The sequence below is a fragment of the Lampetra fluviatilis genome, chromosome 19 (assembly GCF_964198595.1).
Source record: "Lampetra fluviatilis chromosome 19, kcLamFluv1.1, whole genome shotgun sequence".
NCBI classification, from domain to species: domain Eukaryota; kingdom Metazoa; phylum Chordata; class Hyperoartia; order Petromyzontiformes; family Petromyzontidae; genus Lampetra; species Lampetra fluviatilis.
Genome location: NC_136293.1, coordinates 12,626,551 through 12,643,837, shown reverse-complemented (window position 1 = coordinate 12,643,837; position 17,287 = coordinate 12,626,551). Strand labels below are relative to the sequence as shown.

The following is a 17,287-nucleotide window of genomic DNA, read 5'->3' as shown; positions in this document are numbered from 1 at the left end:
AAGATCCAAGAATACGAATTCCTGCAGTCACGAAAGCTTTAAGTCAAGAATGACCTTCGGTTTAACCAACTTCCACTTATATTCATTTGCAAGTTTTTTTTGTCCAAGATACCTTCAAAAAATAAATTGCCAGTGGGAACCGTGATCACTGAATTCAGGGACATTCTTATGACTGTTGTAAACACGAATGCATATTTTACAAAAACTAAGTTAACTTAATTGCACTTTGCTGAGAGAATTGAGCGTCGTTTGCCAAGTGGTTTTACGTGTTTCTCCGTCTCCCTTGCAGGCTCTTTCACTTTCTCAGTGTTGTCTGGAAAAGTCATGTTCCGTGATGTTCACTTTGTCAACGAAGACATGTCTATCCGGTGAGTCAATATCAAAGGGACATTTTTAGTAAATTATTTTTAAATTATACTTTTAATATAAATGTGTTTTTCAGTAATATTTTATTATTAAAGGGGTTGTCTGTTACACAATTGCTACTGCTAGGGAACTATTAATATGCCCAGTAAAAAAATTGGTTTTCACAAACCATTAAATAAAGAATGTTCCTCAGTGTAAAGTGCAGTCTCCAACTCTTATTGTCCACCTTTTCTGGCTGTGGCTTCCTTATGTATGGGCTTTATAAAATGGCCTTGGCCCGAAACGTCGCCTATCATATAAATATTTATTATTTTGAGGCCACACCGTGTTATTGAATGATGTGTTGAGTTTTTTGTTGACTGTGCTTGTGCAGCTCTGCCAATGCAGCAGCCTCACCAGATAATTAGTTCAATTACACATAGCACATTATACCGATACAATGAATGAGATTTTATTATTTGCTTTACACGTATACTTTCAGTCTTGCTAATTCCTTGAAAAATGTTTCTAACTTTGTGCCAGCATTTAAAAAAAAAAGACTTAAGTATATCAGCCATATCCGTAAGCAATGGGCCCGACCTGCGTCGGCAATAATTATAGAAAAAATTACATTACGCATAAGGATAAAAGTTGTTGCCTTCCATCTATATATATTCAGCGTTTCCTTTTTGTGTACTCAGGATACAGGACGGATTGCTTATCTTCAGATGGTGGCGAATATACAACCCAAAACAAAAGCACAACGGTGAGTAGTACACTTGCTGGCATGAACCCTTGCTGAAATGTCCAAACCTACTGCGCGTGACAAATCCATTGCGAGTGTGTGCACTTGGCTGCACTACTAATGAATAAGCGTCACGCTGTTGTTTGCGCGCATTGTCTGTGCAATTTAGGGTTGTTGATCCATTATCGATTTTTCGGAATCGATTTCAGAAGTTGAAATGAAATTTATAATCGAATCCAGTTCAACTTTAACGATTGAATAGATTGGGCCACGTGGATGATAACGGCTCAGCCCATTCTAAATGGATAGGTCAGCAGTAACCATCATAAGGGACCAAGAGGCGCTTGTGCCAGGCTAGGTGCACCTTGAGGCCACTTGAAGTGTCGAAGGCTTGTTTGCTGGCAAGAGGTCACGGGACAGACCCAGGTTTTTTGGGTTGGTTGAGATGACTGGCAGATGCACCACCTGTGCTCCCCTCTGTGCCAGACACAAGACAAAGATCTCCTGTATAGCCTTAACAGACTTTTGGGGCAAGTGCTGTTAGCAAGCACCTATGAAGGCAGGCGCGGCACACGAGGGGGTGGGTGCCCAGCACCATGCCCAACTGCCTTTATCTCCCAAGTGGTGATATTTACACAACGCACCAGGTCCTCATTTGAGGCTAAGTAGACCTAGGAGAGGCCCAAGACTGGTGAAAATAATCATCACTGGGTTCGTAGCGCAGCGTACTATCACGCAAGGCTGGACTTTTGTTTTTATTGCTAGACATTTCAATTTGTGAGGCAAACTGAAATTGTATGTTTCTAACAATTTTTTTTGTTATTTGAAGATCAGAAAGGGTCAACAAACTAAACAAATTAGCAACCCAAGTGCAATTGTATCTCAGGCAGTTGCAGTGCGTAATTATTGTGACATCGAGTGCCGTGGTGAGCTGATGGCCGCGTTGGGATCATTTCTGAGCCATCGATACAAACAGCAGCACGCTCCGAGCTCTCGTTTCTGTTTACTTCCTGAGCTTGGTCGTCATCCTGCAGCCAGAGGCCGGCAGTAATTGAGTTTGCGTGGCTTAATTTAATCTGTTGTCTCGTCGAGTGGAAACCCAACGGTGCGAGTTGGTTGTGTTCTTTCACCGGTGAGTTATTGCCATCTGGAATCAAGGCACCGTGCTTTCTGACCCCATGCATATTTAGTGATTCTTATTCGAACTTCAACTCAAATGCCACATGAATGCATTACGAATATAAATGTGTAACGCACTATGTGCGTTCAATCTTACGTTCTAGCCTAATTTGCTCAAATATGACAAAATTTACATAAATTCTAGATTTGAAGTTTTCGTGACTGCAAGGATTCATACTCTTTGTTTTTTTCGGTAAGTCATGTAGGTACATTTTTTAAATAAATTAAATCATGACGTTTCTGGCGCAACACAAGGACGCTTGTGTTGAGCCCGAAATGTCGTGATTTAATTTATTTTAATAACATTTATTTTAATTTTTTAAAATAAATTAAATCATGACGTTTTTTTTACCTACGTGACTTTACTGAAAAAAACAAAGAGTATTTACATAAATGTAGTAGCTGCTCGTGTTGCCATATTTTGGAAGTAAAATCTGAATAGTGAAAAAGAGAGAATTGCCCAAGGAAACTAATCTCCAATGGACAATGCTCATCACCATTATCATAGTAAATTCCAGGTGGTGGCTTGTTCTTGCCTCTGTTGCTGTCAACCACATTATATTCCACACCCTGTTTTTTTAATAACATAAGGATTTACATTGGAAAGCTTAATCAAGTAACGATATTGAGAATATGACTGCAAAACACGGAATGTATGCAAATAATCAATGTGTGTGTGTGTACATATTTAGGAAGAAGGGCAGAATAAATATGTATAGTGCGTACCCCCCAGCAATTCTATGAATTGTCACTTTTCGGGATCATAATTTGGTTCCAGAATAATTTAATTTCGTCTTCTTCGTCGTGTTCATATTTTACGTCCGCGTCCCTTGTACAGTTGCGTTTGCTCCTTGGCACTTAAAATGTACCGTTGGCGTATCTTTGGTCACGGTCTGTCCACTGCCGGACGATGCCTCCTCGCGCCGGCGCCATCCTGCAGCAGCACCACCGTCTCGCTCACGCTTCTGTGTACTCAGTTCGCTGTCATTCCATCGCCGGGGTTATCCATCAGCCATCGTCTCTCCCAGCGACGTGTCCTGCCTAAGCCCACTCGCCGCTTGTTTTTTTTTTACAGTCGATACGAAGCGTCTGGTTTGTGTTTTGTTCCCTGATCCTCGTATTGCTCTTCGTATTTCTCTGTAATTCCAAGCGTGCGTCTCGCTGTCATGTTTTGTGCACTTTTCAGCCTTGGTTCAGCTTTCTTTGCCATTGTCCACGTTTCTGATCAATGCGTCATAGATCAAAATTGGTAGTATTTAAGCACACTGTCCAATTTTATTTTTGCAGTTGTACCCCCTATTTTGCCTTATTCACTTTCTTTCTTTTTCAAATAATATCGAATATATTTTTTGTTGATGAAATGAATCAATGTAAAGTGTCATATAATTTGCATATCATTTGTACACATTGTAAATAATCAATTCAAACCGCAATTTTGTCAAATTGTAAGAATTTGCTTTAATCAGTGTCTTATGCGCACAGTTAAAACAGAAAACATACTGTATATGCACGTACGTATACACGCATGCGTACATGTTTGTGCATATTTATTGAGCCTCAGTGATTTTGTTTGTGCAGAAGGACGCTCTTTGGGGAATTATCAGGGGAGTTTTCTGTCACAGTGGACTGCTCTGCATATGCGTTATGTTTACACAAATCAGCTCTGTCAGCATTCAAGTTGCCGCTGCTTGCTGAATGACAAATTCTATTACACTTCGTTATTTCGTAAATGGGTTATGTTGCACGTGAAAACATTCTATGATGACGAATCAAAAAAGGGCATTGTGACAGCAGATGTGTTCTGGTGTGCTTGATTGGAGGTGACCTCTGGGGGCCCTCTGTTCTGCAATTTATTTCTTTGGTTTTGTTCACTTCACCACCACGTGCCTATGACCACATCACCCAGGGTGTGCACCTGATCCGTGTTCCTGGATGTTAAGCAGGACTGAGCCCTGATGGTGCTTGGATGGGTAAACACCGTCCACCAGCAGGTTGTCATCAGGCTGTGGGGCTCCACGTGGTGGGCAGTGCAGGGCAGTGAAATCCACTGTTGTCCTGTACATCCACACCCCTGTATGTCTATGCTGCCCGCACGTACACCAGCCTGCACTGACCAGTGTGAAATAAAATCAAAGTAACGACGTATTTATACTTAGACGATCTAATCCACGTGTCAAACTCAAAGAAATCTGGACGGTTTAGGGAGGCCCTTATCCAGCAGTGGGTTGACGAAGGGGCCTGCACATGCATGTCTCTATGTGGCGAGTCATTGACCGCAGTAGTTCACCCGTGTACTTGCTGTTCGTGTCTGCGTATTACTGTACGTGTGTGCGTGGATGTGTGTGTGCTTAACATGCGCACCATGTCAATTTTATAATGGGGCGAATTGCAGTGTAATTTAAGAATAGGTTTTCTCCTGGTCTCAAACCGTGTTAGTCAAGAGGACGCCAAAAGGCGTACAGCACAAAGACAATGCACTATCAGAGTAATGAGGGCTTGGGGTAAGCATCTAACAGATAATGGTATTTTCTTTTGGTTGTATATTGTTTGGCAAAATTGGTATGTCAGATTATTTTCCTTTTTATCATACACATTCCATTTTAAGCTGCACCAATGTGAACCCTATTTCTAAAGTTGAGTAGTTCTCAGTAAAACAAGTACTGGAAATATATAAAAAAGCAGATAATGCCTTAATCGCCTACGTTTTATGGGCACTAATGTACCCACTGTTGTGAACTTAAGGGACTAGGTTTGTCCTTGTGCTCTAAGAATGATCAGCATGGGATGAACAGATGGAAAAATGCAAATAATTGGCACGCCACCATCTGCAAGTGTTGAAATCACAATTTCACCAATTTTCTTGGGAGAAATTAAAAAGGATCTGAATGAATGCATCATACGTGTTTGATGATTCACTACCCTCTCCCCCAATAGGCAATTTAATTAATCATTGCTATTCAAAACGGCAATTCAATTGAACGAGTATTGTTCAGTATTTTTCATTGAGTTATTTCTATATCTTTTGTACAGCTTTGTTTGAATGTAATATTAGTAATTAATGTGCACATTTTTGTTGCATACATTAAAAGACATTGATGTTAATTGATGAACCCATGCATTTTTATTACATTGTGTCATTTATATTTGCACCTCGAAGATCATGCCAGGCTAATTCCTCACATTGGAGAAATGTCAGCTTCTCAAAACGCTCTTTTACCGAGTATCATTTTGAAGGTGTATTGCATTATGAATTGTACCTTGAGATACGTCCGTTCCTTCCGATATTTTGCTTTGAACGAGCCACACTAAGCTCCCATTGCGCCTCATGCATCATGCGTATCTCAATCGCTGTCGGGGTCGAGACGTCTTGACCCATGAAGACCACCAGCAATTATTGAACTGAATGGATGCGAGCCGTCTGGAAGTGACCTGACTGGCCCCCCTCTGCCACGTGCAGCTGAGTTTAAAAGATTGACTGACGAAGATCCACCTTGACCCTTGACCTCGTGTGCCCTGCTGTGTCCCCCCCCCGTGCTTGACCGTGTGCTGCGGCGCCAACAATTTCTCCGCCGTCAGATCCCCGGGCGGAGACGCGGCTGCACGGCACTCTTAATGGCTTCGAGCTGCACGTGTACAACCGCTCGTCGCTGTACGCGCACGTGGAGGAGGTGTTCGGCCTGGAGCCGACCGTCATCCTGCCCCCCAAGGACAAGCCCCCGTGCAAGGCCGCTCCGAAGTCTGACAGGTGCGCTCCTGGGCTGGCCCGTTGTGAAGCACAGGCCGCGAAGTGCAGTCTGTGACACGCGCCTGAAATTAATGGCAGTTTTGCCCGCCATCTGTGAGCTGTTTACTTGTTTATCTAGCTGTCTTTCTTCCGGTTTGTTTAGCATGAGGGTGCAGTGATAGGGAGAGAGAGATAAAACCTATTCTCTGTGTGGTTTATAATGCACATGGCATGGTTGGAGAAGAAAATCGGTAGTGCACAGCAGATCTCTTATGTATTTTGGACCTGTGTTTCACTGCTACTTTCATATGCCCGTCCACCTTTTCACTTATCCGTGCATCTTGTCATTTGGCTGATTGTTCCATTCATCTCTACACCAACCATTCATCCTCGTATCTGCCAATCATTCTATATTATCGTATTTTATTGTGTCATTCTTATTTTTTTAGCTCACCATTGATTTCATCTGTCCGTTCTTGGGGCGCTTTATTCAACATTCTCATGCCATATCAGTTGAGTGTCGTGTATGTGGCATGTCGTGTGTGTTTTACATTCAGGTGCTTGCTATTATTTCTAACCCCCAAAGCCTATATTGTGGCAGTCACATTACCTGACGGGAGCTACCTGGCAGCAGTGTGTCCGCCGCTTGCTGCAGAGGTTCACGGTTCGAATTCAGCGGCCGCCCTGGTTATTGCCGCGGTGTGTAATGACCGAACGTTAAAGATCCCCTGACGTCATTCGCAGGAGTAACGCATTGTGTGCCGGTGTCGGGGTCCAAATCTGTGAATGAAAAGTATACTGGTACGTTATTTAATTGAGATTATACGAGCAATCATCGCCCTGTTACTGGCACCACTACTAATGCCCCAAGTCACTCTTGTAATTGGCACTAACCTGGTCTCTTTGAGTTTTCACTTGCTTAACAAAATAAACTTGAACTTGTATTTATGCCCACGCTCTGTCTGTCTAGATTTGTCTTTCCGTAATCGGAGGGCACAATAACTCCCACAAATTTGATTCATTTTACATGCTATGTAGAAGGGCCATTGCTGGAAATTTTGCCTACTTTATATTTTTCAGTTTGATGCGGTGTTATTGATGAACATGTTGAGTTTTTTTGTTATTTGTGTGACTTAAGGATTTACTTAATTTAAAACTGGCCAAGTTGACAAAAGGGTTATCCATACTTGGAGACAAAACCAGCGCTAAGCTGACGGTTTTGCACCCCGCTTTACCCTTGCGGCTACCAGTTGGCTTCCACATTGCAAACGGATATTTCTTATGGAATGTTGGAGAATGTTGCAGTAAACCAAGATTTCTCTTCGTTGTTTTGCGTTATAGTACGCAAGCTAAAAAGCCCGAGACTGAAGACCCAGCATCGTCGTGGAGGTCTCTGATTCCTGTCATTAAGCTGGACATTCATTCCGTAAGCCGTTGAGCGTCTGTGCCTACACCACGTGGCGTGTTTTGTGTACCAACACACGTGGAGACATTGCTTAGAAACTCTTAATTGTGGAGCTATCATTATTTTGTATCGAGTGGCTCACCCATTTCCACCACCTACCACCACTCTCCCTCCACCCAGCCCACTTTGATGAGACATCAGCTATTCGGCAAACTGATTAAAAAATTGATTGTCTACATTGGCATAGAAACGTTAATTGTTTTTCATGCTAAATATGTCACTGATTATCTGGTGTTTACACATGATTACATGTGCATGGGTGATTACTCCAGTTTGCAAATCAGTGTTATGGCAGACTTCTGGGTTAAAGCTTACAGCTCATGAAATTTATGAGTGTTTTATACACCTCTTGTCGATTTCATTTGTACACGTCTCTTTGTACATTCACCTGTAATTTTGGTGCATTATTACAGTTGTGATTTATAATCCCGCCAGCATTGCGACCTCATGACTGAAACTACTCGCTTGATACTAAAAGGACGCTAGCGAACGTCACTGTTGCACCTGAGTAACAGGCGAACTGCATTAGTTTGCAAGCCAAATTAGTAGCCGCAGGTGCACTCCATTAATTTGTGATGCGCGCCACACGATGCTTCGTCTGTTGAGACCAGAATGTTGTCTCTCATCGTTTCGGTGACATCTCCAACCGATTGGGAACATATCTTGGCAATAAGAACAAAAGCAGCCCATGTAAAAATTTGTGTCGTCCGACAACCATCCGGGGACAAGAAATGGCAGTAAAAGTGCATCTTGTGGTGAAATTAAAACAACTACTCGGAGGCGTGAAATATGTTGTACAAAAAGAAAGCGGCCCAGTGCCTTGTCGAGTGATAAGTTGAAAATTATGCAAATTTCACACGTGTAAATACAGCATCATGGAAAGATGTATCAGCTTTTGTAAAATCCAAGGCTGAACCTCCATCATCATGAACACATACTGGTTTTTTTAAATACAAAAATGTATTACTTCATAAGTGAATGCGTCAGTTAAGAGTTCTTATCTAACATAAAAGGAAGACAAACATAGGTAGTTAATCCAAAATCCACGTGTGATCGCCTCTACAGTACAGTAGTTGTATATCTTTACAACGGTGGGCAGAGTTTGATGGCTTTTGATTGGCGTGTGGCTCTGTTATCCACTTCGTAGGCAGAGTCTTCTACATGGGAGCAGGAAAGTGTTATCACTGAGCACATGCATCGATCAGTCGATTCTTGACTACAATTTATTATTTTGTTCATTAACAAACTCAATCTTATTAACTTAAACATAATTTTTCCCCATATTAGTGGTTATTGGCATAGAGATCCTCGGAAAATTGATATTTTTGAATGATCCGCGATGTTGAATTATCCAATGACCTTTTCCCCCAGTCATTTGCGCAGATAAACGAAAGTCTCCTGCACATGATATTGGTCCTATTGGGGAAAAAAGGGATCTCTTCACCTGTCAGAATAACCACTCCAATCGAATTCCTGGAAAAGCAAAAGAACAATTGCATGAACGCACTGGAGAGCGTGAAAAGGGGAAGGGAGTCATGGGGAGAAAGACATTTTGTGTTGAAGCAGAGATGTAACCACCACTTTTGCCAAAGGAAGAGTCCCAACACCACAAGGGGGAGAAAAAAATAGCAAACCTTTGTCTAACTGGAAGGATACATTTTCTCTTGTAGTGAAAGTCCCAAGATACGGTTGTATTTGCTGATTTCCCCTTGGATGAAATAGATTTTCTAGAACTAAATGTTTTTGATTTTCTTTCTTAAACCTAATACCGTGGTCTGCTTGCCACTTTTATTCTTCAAGTATGGTAAGTTCAACCATGATAAAACACATTATTTAATCAGCATTGCATGAAATGGAAGGCCTATAATACTAAAATTCCATGGCGCAGGGTTAACAGATGCAGAAAAAGCACTTGATTGAAGGGTCCAACAATGGCTAAATATAGACAGTGAACATCTGGGCATGACCATAAAACATGTTGGAATGTTTGCGGACCCGAGTGGGAGCATCCGTGTCAACCTGGAGGCAAGGCAAGGTGTGAACCGGGCGCGGTGTTAAATTGTTGAAGCCTCGCTGGAGCCGATCCAATACCTGAAAATTAGGCTTTCTAGATGAGAGGCCAATCTTTTTCTTAGAATCCGTCGGGTAGAAATCCCCCCCCATTAAGATGTAATATAAGGTCTGTGCGAAGACGTCTGGTCCTGGAGAAATGAGTTTACCCCAGAGGTCTTGTTATTGCCCGTCGGTCTACAAAGTCGTCCCTCGAGAGGTATTGGAAAAGGTAATGAAGAGGACAATACTGTATCGTGGGTTTCATTTGAAACTGATTGGGGTCACTCACAGCAGTTTCATGGTGTGCCTCTAGGAACGTGTTGTTATTTGTTTCAGCGTACTGGTGAATGTAACACCTCCAGTGGATGCAGGGATCGGAGAACCAATTCAACATCCAATCATCACCAAGTGCATGATGCTAATTCTAATCCTGTTGAAATGAGAAGTGAAACCAGTAGCGAATCACTTTGTGGATTATGTGAGAACTGTTAATTAGGGAAGATATCTAATTTGTATTTTTATCAGGCCCCATGGTAAACATGCTGTCTTCAACACTACCTAGGACATACATACCTCAGACATTCATTGAAAGTGGACAACATCTAATTTATTAAATAAATAGGCATGTCAGATCAGGTTGGAGTGTTTTTGGAAAACAACTTGATAATGAAAATCAACATACCAAGGTTCCTAAAGAATACCGTGTTAGTCACTGCTCTTACATATGGATAGGCAACAGACTGACAAAGGCCTTGGCAGAGTGACTCATCGCCCCCTGAATAGACGCTCTACGCTTCATCATAAGCCTTATTCAGCCTCGGCAGCAATCCATCCAACACCTGCACACATTGCTTCATCTCTCATAGTGCATGTTCTCGTACTATAGTTCACTGTGCGTCACACCAGTATTAATTTATTCAGCATTTCATAAATTAGTCAGAGTCTTGTCAATGGGAACCTGTGCACTTTAGTTTGGATATTAATCTGGATTATGTGGAGCAGTCAAAAATCTCATCCACTCCTTGTTATGTATGTATGTTGAACTTTTTTTGCACTGTACATAGCCAAACGTGCTAATCGGAGGTGGTTATTGATGTTGGTGTGAAGAGCCTGCAAATCCTTCACCCCCTCAGTATTATCAGGTCAAGATGTCGGCCAATCTTTGCAAACAAATATAACTAATTACCCTTCTGTAATATATTTCCTAAGCAATTTTCGTCTGCATCTTCACTCAGGCTAGTTAGTTTCCTCTCCTCATAATCAGTCATGCTGTGATATAGATAATTACTTTTTATGACTGAGAGTCATTGTTGACTAAAATAAAAAAAAACAAAGCACTTAATCGTTGAATGTTTCCATCGCTAATTCCATTGATGAAACGATCGCCGGCTCGTGCGCGTCACGTGCACGTGCCAGGGCCGGCTGGTGTTTGGCAACCGCCTGCTGCCCCAGATGCTGTGCGTCAACTTCGACGACGCCTTCCTGACGTACACGACCAAGCCGCCGTCCAGCCACCTGGACGAGTACATGCACATCGTGAAGGGCAAGCTAGAGAACGTGCGCGTCATGCTGGTGCCCAGCCCGCGCTACGCCGGCATGCAGCAGGACGAGTGCGTTGCGCACCCGTGTCACCCTCGCCCCCCACCCCCCCACAATGCATGCCGCCCGCTTCGTTTCCTCTCGCCAAGATTACTGCTACGAGTCCGCTCGTTGGATAGATCCCCGCTGAGACCAACTGTCTCGGTTAGACAGGTTTTTCCCCAAGTTCTTACAAGCTTAATTCAAGAAACCTATTAACTCTTCGTTACGCCTTCAGTAGTGCTGTTTGTTGCTGGTCACTTGGCGTTTTGGGTCTTGGGGCCTTTGGGCCTGTGCTCGGCAAGCAATACAAATTTTTCGTAATTCATGAAATCATTGACACACGAGAGATTACATCTTGAGGTTCCCTGTTGGAGAAAATGGTTTATATTTGTAAAGTTAATGGTACAGCATATTGTTAATGTTAATACATATATATTTTTTATAGCCATATGCTAAAGTCATTCCCAAGCAAGCCATTGGCACTCAGTTTTATTTCTTTTTCTCCCAACAGACCTCGTAACATTTATAGAGAATATACGGTTAACTATGAGGAGAGTTTAGAGCTGTAAAAACACTAATTGGATAACACGTGCTTAGATCTTTACAAAGTTGCCGGTACGTGTGTGGGATCAGTACATCGCCCGGGTGCAAGTGTCTCATTTGGCTATCCGACGTTGCGTGTGCTGCGATGGTTTGGCACGTGCTGTGTCACACCGGTGCCATTTTGGTCACGTATTTTGCGAGCGCGAGCTTTATCATCCACTCCACAAATAATTTCTCTGATTGGTTTGTAATTGTGTTTTGTGTTACGCCACGCAGCCTAACTCCCCAAAAAATATGGATCACTGCGTTTCCCATTAAAATCTTTACTTTAGTTAATTTCACCAATTACTGTGCGCCTTTCGTTATTGTCGAGGGCGCAATGGGGAGAGTGCTTTGTGCGTCCGCGATTGCTCATCCCTGCTGTGTGCGCGTGTTCCTGGCAGGCCTCCGCGCTCGATGGGGGAAGGCTTTGTGGTCATGTTGTCTAACGATGTGGACATGTACTACTACATGGATAAGCCAGGTATTGTTAGTCATTTAATAGTTGAGTGTAAACGTGTACATTTTAAAGCTTTGGTTTGAGTTTTTTTTCTTCTTTTGCACATCAAATTTTCAAGGTTCATGCATACCATTAAATTCCCGGATTCTTCTTAATAGGATTACAAGAGATGCATTTACATGATTTCACTCGGGGCAGTTGACTATGCCAAGTTCACAAAAAGAATGAAGCCAAATGTTTTATACATAACATGCGATGTTCATCTTCTTGGTTCTTTTGGTAAAGTCACGTAGAAGGGAAATAATAAATAATAAAAATAAAACATAAAATACAATTCTCATGACGTTTCGGCCACAACGCAAGCAGCCGTCCTTGGGTCAAGAACAGGGCTGTCGGAAAGACAGCGTCCGAATGAAAAAAAAATGCGATGTTCAAATTTGCACAGCAGCAGACTGATCAATTTTGCTCAATAATAGGGTTGATACAAAAATAGGTTTTTAACACGTAGTCGGTGAAACTTCCAAAATCGTATTCCTAAAACGTTCTGACTCTACTGTCATATGCTTGGTAGCGAATGCACCTTGTCAGATTTCAGTATGACGTGGTGTACATGTGCCCAACTTATGAAGGCCACCATGATGATGACGACACCACACCCACACTTTAAGGCCACAGTTTCCAGGTGCTCTGTGGCCATGTGTGTTGCCCAGAATGAAATGAATGATAGCAGGTTGGAGTGCTGCTGGAAAGCTAAACTTGATGATTGAACAAATAGCGTGCGTGTTGTTATTTTAATGTGTTTTGGTTTTTATTATTTCTCAGCAAACTGACAGATCAGTAAATTGGTTTAATGTCGTGTTTTTTGATATTATAATTTTTCCAAATTTGAGAATGTTTTTAAAGTATTTATATGATTGCCCACTTAAAACTTTTATAATTGTATTGACGTCTTGATTTTATTAACTCTAACTCCTACCATATTTCAGAAATTACATTCTCACAGTGAAGCCAAAAATGTGAATATTGCTTTCATAACCTTTGCACAATCATACAGTAGACAGTAGAGCAGTGGTGCAGTGGTCAGCACACTGCCTTATGAAGCTGTCTCCCTAAGTTCTATTCCTGGTCATGGCTAACATCATTAGCAAATGATATCCGACCCAGTCTTGAATCCCATCTTTACCAGCGGTGAAGCGTGCTCAGACAACGCTGTTGTTGACACATGGTCAGAGGAGAGGCTTTCATCCAGCAGTGGATTGACAACGGGCTGAAACGTTTAATTATCAGTGTTTCTTCGGTTTAAACCTTGTGTAATATAACAAGCTAGAGCTCGTGGTCCTCGTGTGGATCCACTGGTTCTCGCTATGCAATTCAGGTCCATTCCTTTGGTCACAATAGAAGATTTGATTTAAAGTGGATTAATAGAAACGCAACTTCTTCTCACTTGCACAAGTAGCTTGTTTTAGTTCTTACAAAAACATTTTCTCTTGTCATTTCTCTCCATCGGTGTCTCAATAAAGTTAAGTATTATTTGGTATTAAAATTATTTTATTAAATTATAAATTGCCTCTTTGATTGCACGGATAGAGAAAACAAACAAATAAATGTATTATTGACTGCAGACATCTTGGTATTTAAATTACTGCACATTTACTTCACCGTGGCCCGTGGATTGTACTTGCACAGCATTGCCAATACCTCATTAAAATGTAAAAGATGATCTTGGCAGTTGGAGAGCAACGCGCCGCTCTCTGTTTGGTGTGGGTCCCGTCAGTGGCAAGGTTTCCTCTTACGACGCTACTCTGCCATCATCTCACTTTATGGGATAATTACAAAAGCCCTGTGGTGATGTGTGGTTATCATGAATCTGCAACGCGCAGACTGGAAGGGAGCCTTCAAAGGAAGTGTTGCTTAACTTACAGTGGCTGCAAATAAGCTGGCTGAGAACAAAGTCCATTAATTTTCAATGCGTGGAGCCCCAATGCATTGTTTATTGCCCTCGTGTGTTGGTGTGGTTTTGAATTCCTGATCATTCATTCGGGAACGTTAACATCGTATATGAATATAATTGTTATGAATGTACTCTAGCTTTACTTCTGTGCTGCATTTATTTGGAAACGTTCATCTTGAGAAAGTGTTAAAAGTCACTGAGCCACAATTCTTTCTCTGGATATTCCTCTGCTGAAAATATACTGGGTGTTGGACGTGCAATGTTTTCAACGAGGAGACTGGCTAATGTCCACTTAAATTAGCTTCCATTGTCTCCGAGTTGCACTTGTTTTAATTATTGCATGTGGTGCAGGTGGTGAATTGAATGGGAAAGAGAGAATAACAGGGAAAATTGGGTTCCAGAGTTCATAGCCAGGTTTCGTTTTTATGTGGGTGTTGACACAAATCCTGGAACATCACGCTACACTTTCACGAGAGCCGTGTGGACCTGTGTGTGGACAACTGCTGCCTATTTGTTGAAACCGTAACATAACTTGCGTTGCTTTTCGATTTAAAGCTTTCGTGACTGCAGGGATTCATCTTCTTGGTTTTTTCGGTAAAGTCACGTAGAAGGGAAGTAATAAAATAATAAAAATAAAACATAATAAAATTAAACAATTCTCTCTTAAAAACTTGCGTTGCTGTTTAGAGGACGGGAGTGTCACATATATTTTTTGGAGGGAAAATTAAACGACATTTTTGGTAGCAGCAACAATTTATATCAAAAGCTGGTTACAGAATATAATACATTTAAATTTCTGGAGCTCGGGAGCCCGCATGAATGAGCACATCTCGTATATGTGAATGATGTCTGTGAATTAAAATGCTGCACCACTGCTCCTAGGGTTCAGTTTTCCTCACCTGTTCACTAGGAAGGGACCTCTCACCACTGCAGCTTGGCCACGTGTACACGGTCTCACTCTGCCTCTGAACTAGGAGGATTGGTGACACCTCTACAGCATTTGTGGTGCCTAACAGCAGCAAGTGATAGCGATGTACGATGATGGCATCAGCAACATTGACCATCGTGACCTCTTGACCTTGACGCTTGTTTTCCTGCTTGCTCACAAAGTGTTCCACTCTGTGCTGCACGTTGACCAGGCCTGGTGCCAGAGGAGAGCGAGGAGAGCTCTGAGGACAGTTCTGGCAGTGAAACCTCCAAGCTGCAGGACCTGCCACCCTGCTGGGGGCTCGACATTGTGTGCGGCAAGGCCACGGACTTCAACTACGGGCCCTGGGCTGATAAACAGAGGCAGGCTGGTGCACAGACACAAAAGATAAAGATCCCCCGTATAGCCTTAACAGACTGTAGGGGCAAGTGCTGTTAGCGAGCACCTATGAAGGCCGGAACGGTACACGAGGAGGTGGGTGGCCAGCACCACGCCCGACCGCCTTTGTCTCCCCAGCGGCAATGTTTACACATCGCACTCGGTACTCATTTCAGGCTGAGTCGACCTAGGGGAGGCCCAGCACCGGTTCAGATAATCTTCGCCGGTGTTGGCCATGAGCGGGAATCGAACCTGGGTCGCCAGGCTCATCGCGCAGTGCGCTTACCGCTACACTACCGCACAGACACACGCGTACACACAGTCACATACACACTTGTGTACACGCACATAGAGACACATTTTTCCTGTTTAGTTCTACCGTTCAGTCTTTAACACTGCTAACATTTACGGGGCATAAGACAATAATTGCTGTTAGGTGACATGGAGAGTGAACCATGTCGACATTTTTAGTGCAAAACAAAACTGCTTTGAAGAGGTGGCGTTATTGAATGTGCCCTGGGGTAGATGCTGCCATTGAGCGTTTGTCGGGCATTACGCAGCACGCGGGTAGTGTAGCGTGACCAGCACCGTTTACGCGTGGCTGCCGTTGTTTCCCGCAGTGCTGATGTTGACAACGCCACACTGGGTTCTGATTTTAGCTCGTGCTGACCTAGGAGAGGATCAGGTAAAGTTCAAATACCAGCGGCTACTGGTGTGTTCAGCATGGTTTGAAATTTTTCTCTGCTGGGATTATGGTGCAGTGTGCTAAACACTACACCACCACCACCACCCCTGGCGTTTTCTTTTTGCTTTTGCCGAGCACAGTCTTCTATGCTTCAAACGCAAAGTGGCCAGCAATTAAGGTCACTAATGATCGTCCAGCAGATATGAAGCAACTCATCTCTTGACATGAGCAGGTTCAATAGGAACATGTTGAAAAGAACATGGAAGGGAATTCAAAAGTTGAACAGTACAGGCAGACGAGGAGGAGGAAGATGAATCCTCTATCTTGCATCATGGTGTTTGAGAGTTACTGAAGAATTGATGAGCGTAGGAGCATCAATTAATGTAACTGCTTCATGTTGTATAACATCAATGCTAATTATTGTTTTCTGTTACGTGTTATATAACTATGCACCCAACTTGGACCCGTGACGCACAGAGAGGAGGATCCTTGCCTGTGAACATTAAGCAGTTTGCCAGCATTGTTTAAGCAACCCTGGCTCTACTGATGAGACATGTCGAAACTAGTCCAGAGTGTGCTTGTTTTTCACCAATGCTAATGAAATGATGTACTCCCAGAAGGCTGTGTGGTTGATGAGATGTGTAGAAAAATACTTCTACTTTTTACATGAAGGGACGGAATCGGTGATAAAGTTGTTATTGCCTGCTTATTTATATTTCTATCTTCAATGTTATTGAGCAGTAGGGTAAGCATTAGGAGTCCTACTCCAGATATCCCAACGTGGAAGTACATAAGCACAAATGCATCGGTATGTATGTACCTGTTTGCAGTTATATTACTTTGTAAGTGTATAGTGCGGTCTATGCTCATGTTTGGTTGCATTGGAACACTGAAGTGTTTGTATCCAATGTTCAGAAGTGTGATTGTTTCTTCCAGTAGGCAGGGCACTTTGCCAAAGTAAATGAATATTCAATATAAACAAAAGCCATTAGAGACTCGATACGTAAAGTGTTATGGAACATGCCCAATTGAGATAGGAAACGCGTTTTAAATGTAAATTAACTGTGCAAAGCAACATGCAATAATGTTTGAAAATGTAGCCTAATGTGTGTGGCTTTGTAAACTCGTTTTTAAATAACATTGACCAATGCTTGAGGATCTAAGTGTTGGTTACAAGACAGAATGCGAAAATGAGCGAGGCTGTGTTTTGCA

At 42.5% G+C, this 17,287-nt stretch overlaps 1 protein-coding gene across 10 annotated transcripts in view; it reads left to right on the top strand.

The window, feature by feature from the left end:
* The window catches only part of BLTP1 (bridge-like lipid transfer protein family member 1), a 135,066-nt gene that overhangs the window by 10,014 nt on the left and 107,765 nt on the right, over positions 1-17,287 (top strand). For all 10 annotated transcript variants that reach the window (XM_078865107.1, XM_078865099.1, XM_078865106.1 and 7 more), the window contains exons 4-10: positions 290-368; positions 1,047-1,111; positions 5,846-6,014; positions 7,335-7,419; positions 10,927-11,120; positions 12,078-12,157; positions 15,224-15,374. In XM_078865107.1, the coding sequence (XP_078721233.1) occupies positions 290-368; positions 1,047-1,111; positions 5,846-6,014; positions 7,335-7,419; positions 10,927-11,120; positions 12,078-12,157; positions 15,224-15,374 (823 nt within the window). The remainder of the gene's footprint in view (positions 1-289; positions 369-1,046; positions 1,112-5,845; positions 6,015-7,334; positions 7,420-10,926; positions 11,121-12,077; positions 12,158-15,223; positions 15,375-17,287) is intronic.